Genomic DNA, 23141 nt, shown 5'->3' on the forward strand with positions numbered 1-23141 from the left:
ACTTGCCAGGAGTGTGGCAGGCGGCATGGCGGCCGTCACCAGGGCAACCGCCGCCTCCCTCCACCAGCAACGGCTGCTCGCCTCACCTCGCAATAAGCCGCCCTCTCATTGGCCGCTTTCAAAGACACGAGCCAATGGGGGGACTGTTTGAATGTCGGCGACGGTTGCCGCTGCCGCCAGCTCCAGCGGCGCGGCGAATGGTTCAAGATTCATCGTCGGGGAGCCCATCGCTGTAAACATGTCACTGAGGAAGTCTATCGGCAATCCCGAGGTGAGTATGAGTGATGATTATGCTCAGACCCTCGCCTGCGCGGGTCCCGGCAGCCCCCCATTGTGGCTGCGAGCTGTCGGCACGGTCTGGAGGAGGCGCTTTGTCCGGGGTGGACATGGCAACCGAGTGCCGGCCGCTCCCCTGAGGCTGAGGGCGCCCTGCATCTGGTGTCGCTGCGGAACTCCCGACCCCCGGCATCTCGTCCCCCAGCTCGAAGGGCCGAATGGCCTACTCCTGCACCTATTTTCTATATAACAGGGCCCCCTCCCACTACCCCCATCAACTGGCTTTTACCCCTGAACCTGGCTCTGGTTAGAGAAGGACTACCACGTCCCTCCCCGACCCCCAGCATCTCATTCCCAGTAACAGCTTCCCCCCTTCTACCCCCATCAACAGGCTCTCCTCTTGAACCTCCGGTCAGTGAAGTGCTGCCACTTCCCACCCCCTACCCCCAGCATCTCAGTCCCTGTGCCTGGGCCACTCCCAGGCCCTACTCCTGAACCCCCTGGTCAGTGAAGATCTGTCACATCCCACCCCCAGTGTCTCGTCCCTGGTAACAGGGCCCCTCCCATTACCCCCATCAACTGGCTCTACTCCTGAACCCTTGGTCAGTGAAGAGCTGCAATATTTTTCAACTCCTCCCCCCAGCATCTCCGTCCCTGTGCCTGGGCCCCTCTCTTTACATTAACTGTCTCTCCCCCTGAATCCTTGGTTCATGAAGGACTGCAACATCCCACATTCTACCCACCACATCCAGCCCCAGTCAACATCTGCAGGGCTCTTCTCTCTACCCACATCGACTAGCTCTACTTCCTGAACCTCTAGTCAGTGAAGGGCTTCAAAATCCCACCCACAACCCACAGCATTTCAAGCCTGGTGGCCAGCCTTGGGGCCCCTCCCTCTGCTCCCTTCAACTCACTACTAAACTGTTGCCCTTCCCCTCCCAGACAGAGAAGGGCTGCAACATCCTACCCTCTGCCCACACACCCCACATCAACTGGCTCTATTCCTAAGTAGTTACCCCCTCGGTCAGTGAACATCTGCAACATGCCATCTTCTACTCACAACACCCCACATTCTACCCACCAGTGACCAGCTGCAGGTTTCCTCCCTCTGCCCCTCTACATCTGAACGTTACCCCCACCCCCAGTCAGTGAAGGGAGGCAACATTCCACGCTCAACAGACATTATTCTTAAACCGTTGGCCCACCTTGCCCACTCCCCCCCCAAGTTAGTGAAGGGCTGCAATCCAACACGCCCAGTCCCAGTAGTCAGTAGCTGGGCCCCTGTTCCTCGACACCATCATTTGGCTTTACTCCTGAATGGTTATCCCACTCACCCTTGTCAGTGAACATCCCAACTACCCTTGTCAGTGAACATCCCACCCTCAGCATCTGCAACATCCCACCCACTGTCAACCACACAGCAGCAGTGATCAGCTGTAGAACCCATTTAACCTTTTGTCACACCCTTTGCATCTCATCTTCCTGCTGCGCTTGCTTAAATCCTCTAGATAAGAAGACACAGTGCTGGAGCAGCTCAGCACGTGAGGAAGCATCTCAGGAGAACATGCATAGGTGACATTTGAGCTATACCAGCATCTGCAGTTCTTTTGTTTCTACCCACCTAGATAAAATTCACCTACAACCCGCCGCCCCCCAAGTCTTCAGCCTCTAGCCTTAACTCCCGTCATCTCTCCTTATTCAGTGACATCTCGTATCTCTTCTGTGCTCAGTAAAGATTTAACAAAAATCTCTTTAAAGGCCTCAACAGTCTTCTCCCAGAGCAGCCTGGTATATAAGTCATAAGGCCCTGGGAATTTGGGCATCTTTCAACCTTTACAAACACATTGGTCCTAAACCTCTCATTTTTTTCCTTTTGAATGACATCTTATAGACATCGCTGCAAGTAGCTGTTCCCAATCTGCTTTTGCTCAGGTCTTTACTTTGGTGTTCAACTGCAACATTTGCCATCCTTTTCAACCTTCACTCTTTAACCAGCTTAATCCTTGTCTCTTTATTCAGCCCATTCTGCTCCAACTATACCTCTTCAAACTTCAGATATTACGCCGTAATCCATCTTATTCCCTGCATAGGCCACTGCTCTCACCCTTAACCTTTCACCCTCCTACTTTTTCACTTCTCTGCTTTTCTGTCACCTTCTCACACCTCATTTCTTGTAGGCCTACATTTATCTATTTACCTCCACTTTTTGTCTCTTCATGCCCCTTAATACACTTGTCACTACATACCTATCTTTCCAGCTCTTTTAGATTTTCATCCTATGTCCTTCTGACCCTTTTCCTTGCCCCCTTCACCCTATTGCCCTCCCTCCCCTTTCCTCTGTACTTCAAGCCACTCCTTCCCTTGGATGTGCTTTTCCTTTTTCCAATTTCTTGCTCCCCCAGATCAAGGTTCTTTCTGTTCAGCTCTTCACCTGGACATTTAATCCCTTGTGATTTTATAATGTAGCCCAAAGTTCAGGCTTGTAGTCTGGTCTTTTTGTAGTTTTATTGTAATTATTTTTGACATTGTATCTTTTTCCCTCTCTTTAGTTTCTGAAGAAAAGAGTTGTACCAAATCCGAAATACAGATATGTCCGAGCTCGGATTGATACCGGTAAAAATGACAGGAGTATTGTAATGATTTATAATCTTACAACAATTAGCAGATAAATATTTACTGCAATAACATTATAGTTTTCTTTAATGTGGCAAAAACATCCCAAAGATGCTACAAAGAAGCTTTACCAAACAAAAAATATTGACACTTTCCTTAACTGAACATGACTGTAAGAAAACTCATACATGCTTTCATATCAAGCAGACCTGATTACTGTCATGCCTTATTTACTGGTCTGCCTTCAAAATCCACCAACAAGTTACAGCTCCATCAAAATGCCGCAACCCGGCTTTTAACAAATGCCAAGAAAAGGGAACATATCACCCCAGTATTATGCTTCCTTCATTGGCTCCCTGTGAGATCCAGGATAGACTATAAAGTCCTCCTTCTTGTATATAAAGCCCTAAATGGATTAGGAGGTGTGAGGAGGTGACAGAAGAGACAAGGATTAAGCTGGTCCCTCCTTCCCCATGCCCGTACTCGAACACTCAGGTCTTCTGATGCTGGCCTGTTAGCCATTCAATGCCGTACCAATAAGAAAATTGGTGAAGCAGCCTTTTTCAATTATAGACAATAGGTGCAGGAGTAGGCCATTCGGCCTTTCAAAGCCAGCACCACCATTCAACATGATCATGGCTGATCACAATCAGTACCCCATTCTGCCCTCTCCCCATATCCCCTAACTCCGCTATCATTAAGAGCTCTATCTAACTCTCTCTTGAAAGCATCCAGAGAATTGGCCTCCACTGCCTTCTGAGGCAGAGAATTCCACAGATTTACAACTCTCTGACTGAAAAAGTTTTTCCTCATCTCCGTTCTAAATGGCCTACCCCTTATTCTTAAACTGTGGCCCCTGGTTCTGGATTCCCCCAACATCGGGAACATGTTTCCTGCCTCTAGCATGTCTAATCCCTTAATAATCTTATATGTTTCAATAATATCCCCTCTCATCCTTCTAAATTCCAGTGAATACAAGCCCAGTCACTCCAGTCTTTCAACATATGACAGTCCTGCCATTCCGGGAATTAACCTAGTGAACCTACGCTGCACTCCCTCAATAGCAAGAATGTCCTTCCTCAAATTTGGAGACCAAAACTGCACAGAGTACTCCAGGTGTGGTCTCACTAGGTCCCTGTACAACTGCAGAAGGACCTCTTTGCTCCTATAGTCAACTCCTCTTGTCATGAAGGCCAATATGCCATTAGCTTTCATCACTGCCTGCTGTACCTGCATGCTTACTTTCAGTGACAATTACGCCCCCAAACTGTTGAATATCCTACTCAGGGCTATGAGAGATGCCCACTCAGTTGACATTTTTAAACAGCAGCTAAAAACTTATCTTTTTAATCAAGCTTTTAACTGATTTTACTTCCTTTGTACTTTTTCACTTTCAATTTTATATTTTTATATAAATTTGTGCTTTGTATGCTATTAACTACCCTTACTGTTTTAATTTTCTTTTAGACCTGTGCTTGTTTTGGTGCAAAGCACTTTGGGCTGCATTCAATTGCATGAAAAGTGCTATATAAATAAAGTTATTATTATTATTTAAGGTGATTTCGGGTCCTATAATCAACAGCTGGATCAATGATGTAGGTTTCAAGAAAAATCTTAAAAGAAAGAGAAACTAAAGAAGTTCGGGGAGGGATTTCCATTGTGGAGTCTTAGTATTAGAAAACACAGCTGCCAATCCTGCAAAGATTAAAATGTGAGTTTTTTGAAGGTCCATAATTTTGGGGATCAGGGAAGTACAGGGACATAATGGAACAGAAGTAGATGACAGACATAGTGTGGGGAAAAAGCCATTGTAGCGTTCAACTACAATGGTTGTTGGGAAGAAGCTGTCCCTGAATCTGGATGTCACGATTTTTAGATCATCAGGACTGTGCAGGAATAATTAAGTCTGGTGTAATCTTGCAATTTTTACCAAAGCCAATTAACCTGATTGCTTTTGGTGTGTGGGAGGAAACTGGAGCACCTGGAGAAAATCCAAACAATAGACAATCGGTGCCAGAGGAGGCCAATCGGCCCTTCGAGCCAGCACCGCCATTCAATGTGATCATGGCTGATCATTCTCAATCTGTACACCATTCCTGCCTTCTCCCCATATCCCCTGACTCCGCTATCCTTAAGAGCTCTATCTAGCTCTCTCTTGAATGCATTCAGAGAATTGGCCTCCACTGCCTTCTGAGGCAGAGAATTCCACAGATTCACAACTCTCTCAAACAGTCATGGGGAGAGCGTACAAACTCCGTACAGACACCACCCGTAGTCGAGGTTCCAACCCGGGTCTCTGGCGCTGTAGGGCAGCACCTCTACCGCTTCATCACCGTGTCACGCGCATATACAGTGCCCTCCATAATGTTTGAGACAAAGACCCATCATTTATTTATTTGCCTTTGTGCTCCACAATTTGAGATTTGTAATAGAAAATATCAGGTGTGGTTAAAGTGCACATTGTCACATTTTAATAAAGGTCATTTTTATACATTTTGGTTTCACCATGTAGAAATTACAGCAGTGTTTATATATAGTTCCCCCATTTCAGGGCAATGTTTGGGACACAGCAATGTCATGTAAATGAAAGTAGTCATGTTTAGTATTTTGTTGCATATCCTTTGCATGCAATGACTGCTTGAAGTCTGTGATTCAAGGACATCACCAGTTGCTGGGTGTCTTCTCTGGTGATGCTCCCCCAAGCCTGTATTGCAGCCTTCTTTAGCTTATGCTTGTTTTGGGGGCTAGACCCCTTCAGTTTTCTCTTCAGCATATAAAAGGCATGCTCAATTGGGTTCAGATCGGGTGATTGACTTGGCCACTCATGAATTGACCATTTTTTAGCTTTGAAAAACTCCTTTGTTGCTTTAACAGTATGTTTGGGATCATTGTCTTGCTGTAGAATGAACTGCCGGCCAATGAGTTTTGAGGCATTTGTTTGAACTTGAGCAGATAGGATATGTCTACACTTCAGAATTCATTATGCCACTACCATCAGCAGTTGTATCATCAATGAAGATAAGTGAGCCAGTACCTTCAGCAGCCATACACGCTCAGGCCATAACACCCCCACCACCGTGTTTCACAGATGAGGTGGGACGCTTTGGATCTTGGGCAGTTCCTTCTCTTCTCCATACTTTGTCCACAAGACCTTTTTCCAGAACTGTGGTTGCTCTTTTAAGTACTTCTTGGCAAACTGTACCTAGCCATCCTTTTTTGGTGGCTAACCAGTGGTTTGCATCTTGCAGTGTAGCCTCTTTGTTCACCAGCGGTTGGGGCTGTTGAACAATCCGCTGCCGACTGTCCAAAGCCCTCGCATCGGGATGATCGAAAACGCACGCAACAGTGCAAAAGTGGCTACACTGCAAGATGCAGGGAGATCCACCGGGTGGCGCCATCAGCATTGGCTACCTCGCCAACAGTCTGTCTGCCCTTTCTCCCTTTCTGTTGTTTTTGTTATTTTAAGTATGTGTTAAAAGTATGTTTTAGTGTTCCTTGGTTTGTTTTATGTGGTGGGGAGGGGGGAGTTGGGGAAAGTTTTTTTCAATCTCTTCCTCAACGGAGATGTGAGTTTTCTCCGTATTGTATCTCCGTCGTCACTGCGGCCGAACATCGAGGAGTTGGCGGCCTTTCCTGGAGACTGGCCTGGGGTTCATGCCGCCGGCGCGGCGCAGACTTTAATAATCACGGAGCTGTGATCCTTTGCCTGGGATCGACTGGAGAGTTCCAACCGTGGAGCTTGTGGACTTTAACATCGTGAAACCCGCGGTCTCTGGTAAGAAGAGGTCGACTCGGGTTCCATGCCGCAGAGAGTTTTTCAACCGTCCCGACGCGGGAGTTTTCGATCATCCCGATGCGAGGGCTTCGGACAGTCGGCAGTGGCGACTGCGGATGGGTCAACAGCCCTGACTGCGGATGGGTCAACAGCCCCGACCGCGGGTGAACAAAGAGGAAGATGATTGAACTTTATTACATCACAGTGAGGAATGTGGAATCCGCTGTGGTGGATGTTTATGTTAAATTTTATTTTAATGTGGCTGTGTGCCTCGTTGCGTTTTACTTAGTATGGCTGTATGATAACTCAATTTTTCACTGTACCTTAATTGGCACATGTGACAATAAACTGATCTTGAAATCTTGAGTCTCTGTATTTCTGTTCATGTTGATAAACAGCAATAAAAGTTTCCAAAGGTGATGGAAAGACTGGAGGAAAGACTAGGTGATGAGAGCTCTCTTATACCTGCATTAAGGAGGCAATTAAACACACCTGAGCAATTACAAATCCCTGTGAAGCCATGTGTCCCAAACATTATGGTGCCCTAAAATGGGGGGACTATGTATAGACACAGCTGTAATTTCTACATGGTGAAACCAAAATGTATAAAAATGGCCTTCAATAAAATCTGACAATGTGCATTTTAACCACATGTGAATTTTTTCTTTTACAAATCTCAAATTGTGGAGTTCAAAGGCAAATAAATAAATGATGGGTCTTTGTCCCAAACATTTTGGAGGGCACTGTATATTTCAGAGCCTATTAGAGGTAGTGTTTAACAGTCTGATGCTTTTAAGGGAATCTTATACTTGGTCTGTTCTGAAGAATATTTTGATGTGGTTGATTAAGCTATAATCATCTGAATGTATTATTTCTCTTGTGTTTAGTTTAGAGATACAGCGCGGAAATAGGCCCTTCGGGCCACAGAGTCCGCGCTGACCAGCGATCTGCGCATATTAACACTATCCTACACATACTCGGGACAATTTTTACATTTATCAAACCAATTTACCTACATACCTGTACTTCTTTGGAGGGTGGGAGGAAACCGAAGATCTTGGAGAAAACCCACATGGTCATGGGGAGAACGTTCAAACTCCGTACCGACAGCACCTGTAGTCAGGATTGAACCCAGATCTCTGACGCTGCTAGCACTGTAAGGCAGCAACTTTACCATTGCCCCAACGTGCCGTGATTTAAACTTTTTTATTTTTGCAGGATATAGCCTTTCAAAGTACATGGAAAAAATTGAAGATTTAAGAAAAAGTAAGTGATGATTTTCACCCCTTCCCCAAATTAATTCTTCTCGGATAAGAAATTGTTTAAGGTATAAAATATTGCACGAGAGGAAAAAAGGCTTGGTGAACTTGTTATCACGGGGTAATTGAGCTGAAAAGTGCAGTTGCATTTGGTGGAACCTGAACAAGCATATAAAAATATTCAAAGAAGGCTAGTAATATATTAACACAAAAAATGAACAAACTCAGATTGATTCCTAGTTAGAAGAATGATATGGAGGTTTTGAAGAGAGAGCAGAAGAGATTTACCAGGATGTTGCCTGGATTGGAGAACATTGGCTACAAGGAAAAAAATGGACAAACTTGGATTGGTTTCTCTGGAGTGCAAGAGCTAAGGAGCGATCTGATAGAACTATATAAAATTATGAGAGAAATAAATAGGAGAGAGAGTCTTTTTCCAAGCTTGTAAATGACATTTACAAGCTTGGAAAAAGACTCTTAGGCATATGTTTAAAGTGATAAAGGGAAAAAATTTATAGGAGATTTGCCGGTTTTTATAGGAGATTTGCCGGGTTTTTTTACACACAAGGTACCGAGAATGCGTTGGCAGGGGATGTTACAGAAGTAGATACCAGAGCAATGTTTGGACAGACACACGAAGAGGTGGGAAAATAGAGGGACATGGACCATGTGCAGGCAGATGAGAGTAGTTAGATGGGCTTCAGGGACGGCGCAGACGTGGTGCTCAAAAACGGGCTGTTCCTGTGCTGCACTGTTCTATGAGTGTAATATTTGTTAAATGCTACTATATTTTCGTAGCACAACTTGAGGGGAAGAATTATGTAATAGATACCGACAAGAAAGGCCATAACAATTTTCAAATGGCTTTCAGAGTTTCTTTTTTTATTGCAGTGTTTGTTTGATGTCATGGATGTTTTCCCATGCTTGGAACTGGATTGATTGATTTTCAGTAAATTCTGTTAAATGGACCAGTGAAGTTGTATGGATCTCAGAGCTGACGGATGGTCAGAAATACAGAAATGGATTGGAAAACCACATTAGTGTATAATTGTGATTAAACATCACTTTATCAAACTACTAGAATTATAACAGATGAAGTATTTTGTCTCTACTAAATATTTAACAATTGGCTCAGGTGTTCTAAATTTCTATAGTCCCGTGCAACACATGACATCTGGATCATGGATGCTATCTTTTACACTTCAAAGATTGTACTAGGTCCAAAAGAAAATGATTTTGCAAACGCCGTCTTAATTTCTCGTGCTTGCACTCTTACAATTTTATTGTTTTCAAAAGATTACAGATATAAAAGAGATGAATTATTCAAAAGATTGAAAGTTACAACATTTGCCCAATTGGTAAGTGCATTTTTTTATTATGGGGAGAGCAAGCCACTTATATAAACTATGACCAGAGGATCCAGCCTCGATTTGAGTTTAAATTTGTATTTGAAATATATAATTGTGTTATTTTCTAGAGGAACACCAATTTTTCTATAAGATTACATTAGTAATATTTAATATTATTAGCATCTACCTTTCATCCTGAAAGTTATTGAGGGTGAATAAGTAAGGAAATGGTTTGTGACACTGACTAAAACCCTAACCTATTTATTTTAGATAAGGCATAGTTATTGTTCTGTTTCCTTAGAATTGACAGGTGTAATTTAAGAAGGGATATCCCTCAGATCTCCAAATCAAATCTGAATTAAACAGTACAAAATTAGGAATATTTTTATAATTATAAATCTAATCTTCCAAAGAAAGCTGTGAACCAGTCGAATTTCATTTTTGATTTATGATGTAGTCTGAATTCTAAATGAAACTTATGGTCTACATGTGTAATATAATGCAAAATACACAACTTTTTTCACCATTTGTAGCTATAAAAATGAATTCATTAACAAATATATTTATTCTTCAGAAAGTTTATTACACGTTTTAATTTACTTTTGTGATAAATCCAGGTGCTACAGGTGGCTTGCGTGAATGATCAGGACAATGGGGTGTTTGAAGAACTGCACCGGGAGGAGGGTTTGTATAGATTATAAGTAGAATACAGAACTATCCACAAAATAATTTACTAACATTTTGGCAATTACTTTTTTATGTTTCTTATTAGAGGAGGGCAGAATAATGGATGATACATCACATCTGTTAACTTTGGTTTTCTATTCATTACCAATGAGAAATCTGCTGTGAAATGCAAATATTGAAACACATAATAGGAGCATGAGTAGACCATTTAACCCTTTGGGTCCGCTGCACCATTCAGTACGAGTAAGACGGATCATCTATTTAAATCTTCTGTTCCTGCATGCTCCCCATATTCAATGATCACTATAGAATTAAGAAGCATATCTACCTCCATGAGTATATTTGATGAATTCAGCAAAAGCTTCTTCACTATTAATATCAGACTCTTGAGAAAATCAACCACTCAAATGCTAAAAATAAATTTGAATCTTCCAATCTACCTTGTTGCGGTCCTTGCATTTTTCAATCTGCACTTTCTCCATAGCTGTCCAAGGCGACTTGGGCAACCCCCTCACGGTTTGCAATCTTCCTTAGCTTTATGGTATCTACACTGATCCTTGTGGCACACCACCTAACACTTTTTGCCATCAGGAACAAGACCCCCTGTTTCCAGTATGTTACCCAGTATGTCTTTCTGTATCAATATATTACCCCAGTCGCATATGTTTTAATTTTGTACTCAAACTTCTTTTTGGGTCTGGAAGCCCAAATACACCACAGCGAGTGATTCTCCCTGTGTAGGAAAGAACTGCAAATGCTGTTCTTAATCGAAGGTAGACACAAAATGCTGGAGTAACTCAGCGGGACTGGCAGCATCTCTGGAGAGAAGGAATGGGGGATGTTTCGGGTCGAAACCCTTCTTCAGACTGATGTCTGGGGAGTGGGTGGGACAGAGATAGAATCTCTATCTCTAACTATGTCCCGCCCACTCCCCTGGCATCTGTCTAAAGAAGGGTTTCGACCCAAAACGTCACCCATTCCTTCTCTCCAGAGATGCTGCCTGTCCCGCAAAGTTACTCCAGCATTTTGTATCTACTGAATGATTCTCCCTCATGTATTCTACTTGTTTTCATCTCCCATACTTTCTGCATTTGAATTCAATGTTGTTCCCTTCAGATTTGAATTCTGTGGTCTCTGCAGCTGAGCCAGGGCTGAATGCAATAAAGGCCTCTAATGATCAAAGTACAGTGGGAATTCTACAGAAATCTCCAGTTGATATAATAAGTAATGATGGGTCTGGTGAAAAACCATTTACGGCTCGTTCCACCCTCCAAAGGTAAGACTGGCTCTGCTGAAAAAAGATCATGATTATAATTCTTTCTCTGTAACGTAGCATTAGTTGCACCGGGCTAAAAATTAGGAAAAAACTTAAAATTAGGAATTATAGTTTGGTTTAGCAAATAATAAACTATTCGTAATTTTAAGAAAAAACAGTATAATACTGGATTTAATTTGCAGGATGATTTTATACCTGGAAGGGATAGATTCCTTTGCTTTTCAACAAGAACCGTCATTGTGGTCAGTCCCACATGATGCGTTAAATTTATATTCTCATTTTTGTATGGCTACCAAGAAAATCCATGTGTAAACATTAGATATATGACGACTATTTTTCAAAATTTGTGCATTGTTCAAATTTGAAATTAAATCAGGATCTATGTTGGGATATTGTTAAGAATTCATGTTGGATAGTGCAAAATGAAACTGACTTTTTTGTTTTATTCAAGTTGAAGATGGGACTTTTCAGGACAGATTTAAAGAAAGCTGGGCTTAATATTTATTTAGCAAAATTTTACCGCTGATTTAGCTACAAAATTTCCAAGCTCCTGTGAGAGGTGTTGACCTTTACTGGGCTAGAGGCCAGTGTACCTACTCTTATTTTATCTCATTGCTCAGTCTTCATCTGTGGATTTAGGTTAGGGACAATCAAAACCTATCTGACTATGTGCTGAGCCTAAACTTGTCCTTTCGTGACAAGCACAAAAGTAGACTTTTTGAGCAGGACTCGAAAGTAATCAGGATCAGAAATTAATTTATTTTTATTTTATGCCTATTTTCCTTTTGCGCATATAAAAACGCCCATTCGCAAGTAATTGTACTTCCTTTATCTTTGCTCCCGTGGAGTTTAGCACAGGCCTTGTAGCCTTGTATACATATAATTTTGCTGCCAGTATCCTTGGCCTCCTAAACCTTTCTGTTAAAGTTCGAGCTACAATGCCTTGTCTTCTGACTTTCAAAGCCCAATGCTTCAATTGAACAGTTTCAGATTAATAGCTTTTCTAGGATTCTTATTTCAGATTTCCAGTATTTATTACCCAATTTTGGAAATAATTCTATTTTTGCACTTCCTTGAAACCTTTGTTTCCCATTGCCACCTTCTTTGATCTGAACTGCCACTACTGGCATTTAATCTCTTCCACCTTGCACCTTACATTGGCTCTTTTGTTTACATCTTAAAGCATTAATTATTTTCTTCTGATAAATGCATGCTGACGAAATATTAATTTCTCTTTTTACAGGGTTCCCTGATCTGAGTATTCACAGCATATTGTTTTTGTATCCGATTTCCATCATCGGCTGTATTTTTCTTTTCTATGGGAACATTCTTGATTATTTTTTGGTTCAATTCCACATTAGATAGTTTCTTTACTAAATAAATTGTTAGGAGATTTTGTGGAGATTTCTGAGAAATTTATTACTTTATGCAAATTTGTCTGTTATTTTTATATTTCAATTGTATTTTCTTTAAATTGACCTATTCTGAATTATTCGTTTTTAATATTTGCATTGAAGTCTGATGATTTATGATTTGACCATTTTCATATTTCTCTCAAAAGTGTCATAAGTGGCGTTGGGGAAATAGACCTGGAGAGAAATCAAAAAGAGATTCACTCTAAGCCCTCTGAATGTCCTAAAAAAACAGATAGACCTTATCCAGACTGCCCTTTCCTGTTATTGGATGTACGAGATCGTGATGCTTATGATCAGTGTCATGTTATTGGAGGTAATGCATAAAGATATCAGTACAGTTGTCCAATGTAAGAGTTTCGTTAATCATATTATTTTACAGTTAATAAAATTTAGAAGCAATGTGATCTATGCTTTCTGTGGTAGGTAAAGAATGTGTAAACAATTATCCTCATTTATTAGGTATTATTTGGCTCCAACCCACTTATGGAATCTATCTTTTATTTCGCTCCCCGTTTGTTATTTGGTAACACAAAGTGTATTGTTTTAGATGTAGATCACGACTCCACACATGGCATGAAATAAAGAATGGGGCACAAGGTCATACCCAATGCATTTGCACTTCTAACACAAAGCTTTGTCTCCCTGCAGTACATTTCAGGAATCCGCAGTTGAAGGCTAATACATTTCAGACGAGGTTAAAATCAGTGGGACTCGTGGGTGTTTTACCTCAATTCCCAATATTTACTTCAAGCATCTGAAACTGCATCAAAACAAATGCATAGCATTTTATTGCAACCTCTTGCAGTAGCTGACAGAGATTTAGTATCATGTAAATCATTTGCCCTCAAGAAATTGGAATATATGAAATAGCAGTGTTGTTGGGATTCAATCCTTTATTATCTTGACTTTTACAATGCCCCTTCCATGACTGACTTCATCATGAGGTTAAATAGCCCGCTGATTTTTTTTTTCTTGAATTGCATTTTTGTAGGTTAAGCAAGTGTGTTGCAAAACTGTGACATACATTTTGTGTGTATCATGCCAAAATCCAAAGACTTTGCTGTAATTCCTGTTGTAAAGTAACAGTTACTTAAAACTTCTCAGCCCATAGAGATTGTAATTGTTTTATTTTTTTCTTGCAGCCTACAATTATCCTGTAGCAATGTTATCTAGGACTATGAATCCTTACACAAAGGAGATTCTGGAATATGTATCCTTTTACCAAATTGTGTTTTATATTTAAATTAATGGCCAGATTGCGAAGTTAGATTTTCATTAACAACTATAATAGTTTACCATTCCCTTTTCCGAACGGCTGAGTTGCTTAATTGAACTGTGTTTCATTGACTTTCGGGCTTGGTCTTGAATAATTTGGTAATTTCTTCCTTTCTGGTAAAGATAAAGATGGAATTACTTGAATGCAGTGTAAAACTATTATTTATGGTTGGTACACAGTACCAATGGATTGTCCTTTCCAAAGTCTGAACAATCTATGATCCAAAATAGCAGGATTACTCACAGCACAACTGCCCTTCTACACGAATCTCACCTGAAGAGGAAGTACTGCACCAATAAGAACATTTGCACATTTGCCATCCTTGTGATCATTGAATGAGATTCCAAATTTATGCTTATTAGTCCAACAACATATGTTTTGCAATTAAATTAATTAAGACTCCCTAAATTCTTTCAGTTGAAATTGTTATAGCCAACCAATGTTCATTTCATAAGTTTTAGGTACATTAAACCCTGGCAGCACAGATTAAAGGGCATTGAGCCACACTCCCAAGTTGAATGCAAGATTGTTCCGACTATTCCAGTTGCAAAGAAATGGAAAGTTTTTTTTCAGTCTGTCTGTTCGTTTTCCCTTTTTTATCTGACAATTTGTCACTTTATTTCTTTGGACATTAAAATCTGATCTTGAATCCAGCCATAGCAAACATAAGTAGGCATTTTACCTAATTTTGTGCTTCCTATCAATGATACTATCTGAATGGCAAGTTGTGGGCAGTTTTATGCTATAGCCCAACAGGAATGACATCGTCTTTATTCCATTTTTAAAAGTAAAACATTGCAATCTTCACCTCATATATGTTATCTATATACTAAAACTCTTGTTTGTTTGTTCCTGAACTACAGCCAAAACGGTACACGATAGCGCGACAATTTTAGGCCCACTTTACTCACTGTCATCCCTTTGATGCTAATGAAAGAAGTTTCATTGAAATCGGTTATATTTTTTTAATTATTCACATTTTAAAGTTTAAATCTATCTCTTAGGGAGGGAGGAGGGAGGGGGAGGGAGGATAAGGAGGGTTGAGTGGGGGGGAGGAGGGGGTGCTGCACCAATGCAGGAGAGGTTTGGGCCCAACGGGTCCACTTGAAATTAGTAAAATGCATTTGCATCTCATCTCATTACACCCAAGTTGTTGGTGGTGGAATAGTTAACATTGGTACTCAAATAGCACTAGTGAAGCTATTGGTTCCCACTGGGGATGGGAATATTCTAGCAGCCTTTAAATTCGGCTGAACATCATCTGTTATATTACAATGTTCAATTAAATGAACTTCAGAAATTTGTGGTAGTTGAGGAGAGAAATTTGATTCAAAGTGCAAAATAATCATATATAAGCTGTTCTTTTGACACCTACCTGTTTTCTCCCTTAAATGTTCACTCTTCACCCCCTCCCTCCCCCTTCCTCTCCAACCTGTTTTGATTGCAGCAGAAAGTAAATCAGTCAGTTGTTATGTTGCAGTTAATGATAATATTCAGTTTCATTGCCTTAACAATTGCACTTAGAAAAATGCACCTGGGAAAATCATTCTTCTTTATGATGAAGACGAGCGAATAGCTCGTCTGGCTGCTACAACGTTGTGTGAGAGAAGTTTTGAGAATCTCTTCATGCTGTCAGGAGGTGAGTGTGTGACTACTAACACCCTGTTCAGCATGACGTAATAGAACAGTTGAATACACTTGAATATTAACAAAGCAAGGCAATGTTGTATGTATTTTATGTGCTCACCAACCAAAATTAAATTTCACTTACAATTTCTTGCCTAAAATTTCATCTCAAAATCCAACTTATTAAATAAGTTGTAGGCATTGGCTGCATAAGTAAGAGTTAAGCATCTCAGTACTCAATCACCGCAAACTCTAGGGGCTTCCCTTGGCAGCTTTGCCGCAAGTTCTCTGGGTTTAGTGGAGCATATCCCTATGGGAGAGATTTGCATACCAAAATGATTAAATAAAGCCTAACGTCATACATATCTTTGTAGGTTTGGTTTGGAGCACAGTGATATGTTTTAGCTTGTAAAATGTGCATTAAAACAAGATGTTTATGTAGCTCACATAATATGAAAGTGTTGAAATTAGAAACAATTTCACATGGAAGGAGAAACAAAAGATCTAATCACAACAGTCAGATTCCATCAGTAGCAAGGGAAATGCTAAAAGATGTAAATCTGAACATTTTGAAAGCATTAGCAGAATTAGACGGACGGGCGGCACGGTAGCGCAGCGGTAGAGTTGCTGCTTTACAGCAAATGCAGCGCCGGAGACTCAGGTTCGATCCTGACTACGGGTGCTGCACTGTAAGGAGTTTGTACGTTCTCCCCGTGACCTGCGTGGCTTTTCTCCGAGATCTTCGGTTTCCTCCCACACTCCAAAGACGTACAGGTATGTAGGTTAATTGGCTGGGTAAATGTAAAAAATTGTCCCTAGTGGGTGTAGGATAGTGTTAATGTACGAGGATCGCTGGGCGGCACGGACTTGGAGGGCCGAAAAGGCCTGTTTCCGGCTGTATATATATGATATGATATGATATGATAGACAAAGTTAGTACAGGTGCAGGAAAGGGAAATCATGCTTAACAAATCTGTGGGGATGTTTTCAGTATGTAACAAGTAAAATTCATGTGGGAGGAAAAACTGATGGTTTTGCGAATGTTGTACATGAGTACAAAATTAAAGAACAGGGAATTGGAGTTAATATGTTGGCACTTGTAGAGAATCATTTGGCAAACGGGAAACAGATTGGGAATGAATAGATGTTTCTCCATGTGGCAGCAGTGATAAGTAGGGTCCTGCAAGGATCAGTGCTTGGGCCTCAAATATTTACAATATATAAAACATATTGGATGAAAGAACTAAATGTAACATTTAAAGTCAGCAGACAACACAAAACTGGAGGGAAATGTGAGCTATGAGCAGGATGTGCAGAGACTCCCATGTGATGAAGCAAGTTCGTGCATGATCAAAAGCATGCCCAATATAGTACTACTTGCATAAATGTGTAGAAAAATCTAAGAGAGATATGGGCTAAACGCAAGCAAATGGGACTAGCTCAGGAGGCAAATTGGCCAGTTTGTTTCCGTGCTGTATAATTCTGGCTTTATGACTTTGTGTACAATCCAGGTAAGTTAACAGAATGTTACTTTTGAGGGGGGGGTGTTTTCTATGCTCTTCACGTTTTTATAATGTTGAAATACTACTTGTGAACAAGAATACAACTGCAGACTTCAACCATTATCATGTTAATGTCTTACTAGGTCTGAAAGTAGTTGCACAAATGTTCCCAGAAGGACTAACCACAGGTTCAATTCCACCATCGTGCCAACCTCCAGTTGTCCCAATGCCTCGTCAGAGGCGATCAACTGCTCAAGAACCACCACACCCTGCAGAAGATAAGTTCCGCTTGGTTGAAGCTGATTTAAACAAGATCCGGCATTACCTGGATGAGATTCTAGTACCATCCAATGTATCCAGTAAGGAAACCATAGAAAATTATTGTAATGATTTATTAATGTGGCTAATAGAAAGAATAGGGGGAATTATTTAACAAAAATAGGTCTAGGTCTTTTATCAGTGAAGTAAAGAAACACTTATGCACAAATGATGATAGAAGTTTGGAACTTTCTTCTGCAAAAGGAATGTTGATGCTGTACGATTTGTTAATATTAAATCTGAGCTCAATTTCATTTTTGTTAGCTAAAGCCATTGTGAGAGAGAGAGAGTGCGTTTGTTCACCGAATGGCCATGATCTCGTTCAATGCATTACCTAAATTACTTTTCCTACATATAGATCCCTAAACACCATCTGATGACATAGAGCTTTTGAAAGCATTTTCAGTTTGTCAATATTTTGTAGCACATTGTCTTCTGATTTAGAATATAGAATCCAGGCTGACATATCTATGTATTTCTAAAGGGGTCAGGCTTACCTCATTGATATTCGTCCATGTTACGTCGAAAGCCGAAGTTCCTTTCTGGTGGATGTAAGAATATAAATGGGCTGTTTTATGAACATGAGATTGAATGCATCAAAAATATTTGATGCCGGGTCTGAAGAAGAGTCTCGACCCGAAACGTCACCCGTTCCTTCTCTGCCTATCCCGCTGAGTTACTCCAACTTTTTGTGTCTATCTAAAAGATATTTCAACCCTGACTTATTTTTAAATGGTTAATTTAGAAATGTGAAATATCTGCCTTGGCCTCTAGAAGTATAATAGACAATAGGTGCAGGAGTAGGCCATTCGGCCCTTTGAGCCAGCACCGCCATTCAATGTGATCATGGCTGATCATTCTCAATCAGTACCCCGTTCCTGTCTTCTCCCCATACCCCCTGACTCCGCTATCCTTAAGAGCTCTATCTAGCTCTCTCTTGAATGCATTCAGAGAATTGGCCTCCACTGCCTTCTGAGGCAGAGAATTCCACAGATTCACAACTCTCTGACTGAAAAAGTTTTTCCTCATCTCCGTTCTAAATGGCCTACCCCTTATTCTTAAACTGTGGCCCCTGGTTCTGGACTCCCCCAACATTGGGAACATGTTTCCTCCCTCTAACATGTCCAACCCCTTAATAATCTTATACGTTTCGATAAGACCTCCTCTCATCCTTCTAAATTCCAGTGTATACAAGCCTACAGTCATTCAACATATGACAGTCCTGCCATTCCGGGAATTAACCTAGTAAACCTACGCTGCACGCCCTCAATAGCAAGAATATCCTTCCTCAAATTTGGAGACCAAAACTGCACACAGTACTCCAGGTGCGGTCTCACTAGGGCCCTGTACAACTGCAGAAGGACCTCTTTGCTCCTATACTCAACTCCTCTTGTTATGAAGGCCAACATTCCATTGGCTTTCTTCACTGCCTGCTGTACCTGCATGCTTCCTTTCAGTGACTGATGCACTAGGACACCCAGATCTCGTTGTACGTCCCCTTTTCCTAACTTGACACCATTCAGATAATACTCTGCCTTCCTATTCTTACCACCACTGTAATGTTGATATGCTCCAGGATATCACTGCTTCCTCCCCTGAACTCGCTAACTTCCATGTCCTTCTCCACAGTAAAGGCAGACAAATAAATGTAGTCACAAGTTTAAAATATGAAAGGTGGCAGCCAATTAGTATGTGGTAAGCTCACATAAACTAGTAAGTGAACACCTAGATATTTCATTCAATTGTACTTAAAGGATTTATATTGATTGGGACAACGGGGAAATACCTTCACTGTGAGTGTCAAGATATTTTTTACATTCACCTGAAGACAGACAAGGCATAGATTTAAAATCTTTTCTCATAGACAGTCCCTCTTACAATTAAATACTTCTTAAACACTGCTAGAATGCTGAATTAGATTATGCTCCCCAATTTCTAGGATGGGATTTGAACTCTAAATCATCAGAGGAGAGAAAGCTGCCACTGCAAAAATGATAGCAATCTTTTTTTTAAATATTGCATCTGTTTGGAACTTATTCTGCTATTTCTGTACTTGCGCAACTTTTTTAAACTGTCAGTAAGTTTTCAAATGGTAACATGTCTGGCAGTGGCTTTGATAATTTCTTTTTGAAGTTTTATTTTGGAAATTGCGTTGGTGGCTATGTCTGAGGAAGAATTAAGACACCTGTGTAAAGGTCAAATGAATTTCAGTCCTAATCAGCCTCTAAACTCACTAACTTTTCCTACAGTGTAATATTGCATTAAAGTGTATTTACGTTTACTGTTACACTAAATATGCTTATTGCATACTCAGATTTGATTTACGTGCTGTCCAATCTGAGATTTTTCCAGCTTCATACTACTTTGTAAAGAGTGGAACTATTGTAATCCTTGCTCATTTAATGTTTTTTTAGGCAACTTCAGCCGCCTTTCATCTTCAAGAACACAGCTGAAGACATCTGGCAGCTATGCTTCTTCTATTGTTGGCTCCATTAGTGCTCGATCACGGGCAAGCAGTATACAAAATAAGCCATGGAAATAAGAGGCAGAATATAATTTATTCAATTGTTTTAAACCTGAGTCTTGTTTTGACTGTTTTTACTATCAGCTGCTATCGTGCTATGGGTCTCTGGAGAACATGCATGAATGACATTCGGTTACAAAAATTAAACTGGTGCAATATCAGTTAATGAACACAGTTGATAACAATAGCTCATATGTTGTGGAAAGTAAAAACATTATGATATTCAATATCATAAGATTTAAAATATGTATTTAATTTATAGCATTCAACTCCACAAAAAAAAGCATTAAAGCAGAAGTAGGGAATTACTGATGTAATAATCATGTAATAATCATGTGTTACAAAGCATCAAGGCCTTAAAAACAATAGATTCTCAATATTGATACATTTTGGCAAAAACTATGCATTTTGCATGTAATTCATACCATTGAGAGTGTTGTATTTTTTTTCCTATGGGTCCAGAGGACTACGGAAAAATGCTCTTGGTATGGTAATAGATATGTGTGCTGTGAATCGTTGGCTCTGAGAGCTTGCCATTCCTCCTACCCCCCACGCCACAACTAAGCAATTAGAGGATATACAGAGTTTCCCACTGCACTTCTGGTACAATTGCTTTCTACAAGTCTTTTCAATAAAGGAAGGATTTTGTTCTGTGTCATATGAGGGGGAGGGGGGGAATCTTTGGGAACCTCATCCATCAGTTATCTGTCTCTGAGTTATCCATGACCCTGTACTAATTTTATTGTGAGTTTCTTGTCTAGATTCCTGTCAATCTGGCAACCGATTTACATGTACAGAGAGTATAAATGGGCTAGTTTATTTTAACTACCCCCAAAGGAGTTCTTGAAATCCATTTAGTTGGCTATTCTAAACATAAGGGCACATTTTGCACAACTTTAATTTTTACAAACAAACTATCGTGGAGGAACATTTGGATAAAATTATGTTGTAATTGTGTAACTAAGTGATTCTTTACTATATTGCTCTGTGGTTGTTTCAATGGGAGAATGTTGAGACAATTCTGTGATCGATTATCATTTATCTTCCCTGCTAATGCACAGGTTGCATTATTTTTTTAATGGAAAATGTAATTTTGAAGAATATAACCTTCAGATGCCTCAATTTTAGAAGACTGGTATTAGCAGCACATACATTGGCGATATAATAAATAAATGCTGATGTCAGTGTGCTCCTTCCTGTACACAGCTTCACATTCTTCTGATGTTTATACTTGAATATATGATTAACACTGAAGTTGCCTGCACTTTCTGTCTCTGTTCTACATGAACCTGGGACTGGAAAGGCTAGCAGAAATTATGAAGACAGATTTTCACCCTGCATGCTTGTTTTCAGCAAACCAATCATATTTTAGTAATTTTGGCTAAAAGTGTTGAAAGGCAAATGAGCACAAGAGTTGTAAATGTGTACACGACTGTTGGATGTAAAGGTTATGAATCAAGCTGTGTTTTGTCCAGCTGGGAATGGTCTTGCATAACCTCAGTCATGACTTGTGGTGACTCAGTGGCATGACAAAATCGCTAGAAAATGCTTTAAATATTTTCTATCTTTTGTGTATGTTTTGCAAAGCTATCCTTACCAGCAATTACACTCGGCAGAAAGTACGAAAGCAAAGTCAGAAATATAAGTCCTCAGTGATTTATAAAACTAGCACATGGTATTGAAATCAAAAGAGAATTTTGAAGCAAGAAACCATTTTGAAATGTTTATAGAGCCCAATGAAGTCAAGCTTTCTAAAGTGTGGTAACACTGTCAAGCTTTCTAAAGTGTGGTATTATTTGACATCTAGAACTAGGGTTGGGAAAGCCTAAAAGAGCACTGATGATATATATACACTAAGTCTAAGTGCAGTCTTAAAGAATATTTGTGGGCGATTAATTCCCTCCTTTCACCTAGGACCACCAGCAGTGTTAAGCCTTGCCTTGTCACCATAATTCAAAGCAAAGACTACTAATTAGAAATCAAGTCTTGGAACTATCTTAACCTGATTTTTAGTCAATTATGTTCTTTATGTGCTACTAGCTCTGTCATCCTTATGGTAGTGCAAATGTTCTTCAATAGTTATTGAACACCATTGGGCTCTATAGTCATTACAAAACAGTTTCTTGCTTTGAAATTCTCTTCATATTTCAATACCATGTGCTAGTTTTATAAATTTGGTATATTGGCAGTGCCAATAAGGCCAGTGTTTATTGCTCATCCCTAACTGACCAAGTGAAGAATGGGTAAGAACTTGCAGGATTTTGACTGCATGGATGAGAGTTCCATGTCTTGGTGTAAGTGTCTCGGAGGGTAATTTTGATTTACTGTTTTTCCATTTATCCTGCTGCCCATTTAGATGGCAAAGATCACAAAGTTTAAGAAATGCTATTAAAGACTCCTGGGGAGTTCGTGCAGAACATCTTGCAGATTATCAGAACTGTAGTTCTGGTGGTGGAGGGAGTGAATGTTGGTATTGGTGAGTAATGTGTCAAGCAAATGGGCTGCTTTGCCTAGAGCAGTGAGTTTCTATAGTCTTGTTAGAACTGCACTCATCCAGAAAAAAAGGGAAGTAACTATTGCATTTCTTACTTGTGCCTTGCCATTTACATCCAGTAGATGGACACTGCCTTCATTGAGAGTGTGGGTGTACATTATATCTCTTCCCCTTTTAGTTAATTGTGCACTGCAGAATCGGATGTGACAGCATGATGGAGCTTCAATCTGATTTTTTGCAACAATTTTCATTATACTATGTCAAGAGGTTTTTCCACCATAATCAGAATGTGGAGCAGATCGGAGAGTTATAAAAGCTGCACAGTTTATTTTCAGAAGGACATGGTATCCCTCGTATTTCACTCTTGTTTCTTGGTTCTTTGAAAGTTAGTTGGATGATTGTGACTTGTGGCACAGTTAATCAAGTGCTGTTGGTTTAGGTTTAAAAGTGAAAAATCTGTATATCTATTTTTAAATAAAATATTTTAAATTATGAAATGTTTGCATGGCTATTTAATGACCTTTTTGTGTTGTTAAGGTGAGGTTTCATTTTAGCTGTTATAGCCCAGTAACTTCAGAGTTATTGCCTCTATTAAGAGAACCAGGTGTTCTCTTGCCATGGGTGATTTGTTCACTTGGCTCTGTTAGGAAATTTGATCAGTGTGATATTGAAACAGTCAATCTCTCCTGAATTGTGGTATTGACACTGTTACTGGCCTGCATAATCCAAACTGGAGACCATTAAAAATTAT

At 40.2% G+C, this 23141-nt stretch overlaps 1 protein-coding gene across 2 annotated transcripts; it reads left to right on the plus strand.

Moving 5' to 3' along the window:
• Positions 1 to 141: 141 nt before the first annotated feature.
• cep41 (centrosomal protein 41) lies at positions 142 to 22837 on the plus strand. 2 transcript variants are annotated; one of them, XM_078419536.1, is made up of 11 exons: positions 142 to 271; positions 2826 to 2889; positions 7883 to 7930; positions 9220 to 9281; positions 9890 to 9956; positions 11076 to 11235; positions 12797 to 12963; positions 13793 to 13860; positions 15451 to 15565; positions 17198 to 17413; positions 19787 to 22837. In XM_078419536.1, the coding sequence occupies exons 1-11, from the start codon at positions 152 to 154 to the stop codon at positions 19912 to 19914; spliced, it is 1215 nt and encodes a 404-aa protein (XP_078275662.1). In that variant the 5' UTR covers positions 142 to 151; the 3' UTR covers positions 19915 to 22837. The 2 variants fall into 2 exon arrangements, with proteins under 2 accessions (XP_078275662.1, XP_078275663.1); XM_078419537.1 differs by having other exon boundaries at positions 11100 to 11235.
• The last annotated feature ends 304 nt before the right edge of the window (positions 22838 to 23141 follow it).

Source organism: Rhinoraja longicauda, chromosome 23 (assembly GCF_053455715.1).
Source record: "Rhinoraja longicauda isolate Sanriku21f chromosome 23, sRhiLon1.1, whole genome shotgun sequence".
NCBI lineage: Eukaryota > Metazoa > Chordata > Chondrichthyes > Rajiformes > Arhynchobatidae > Rhinoraja > Rhinoraja longicauda.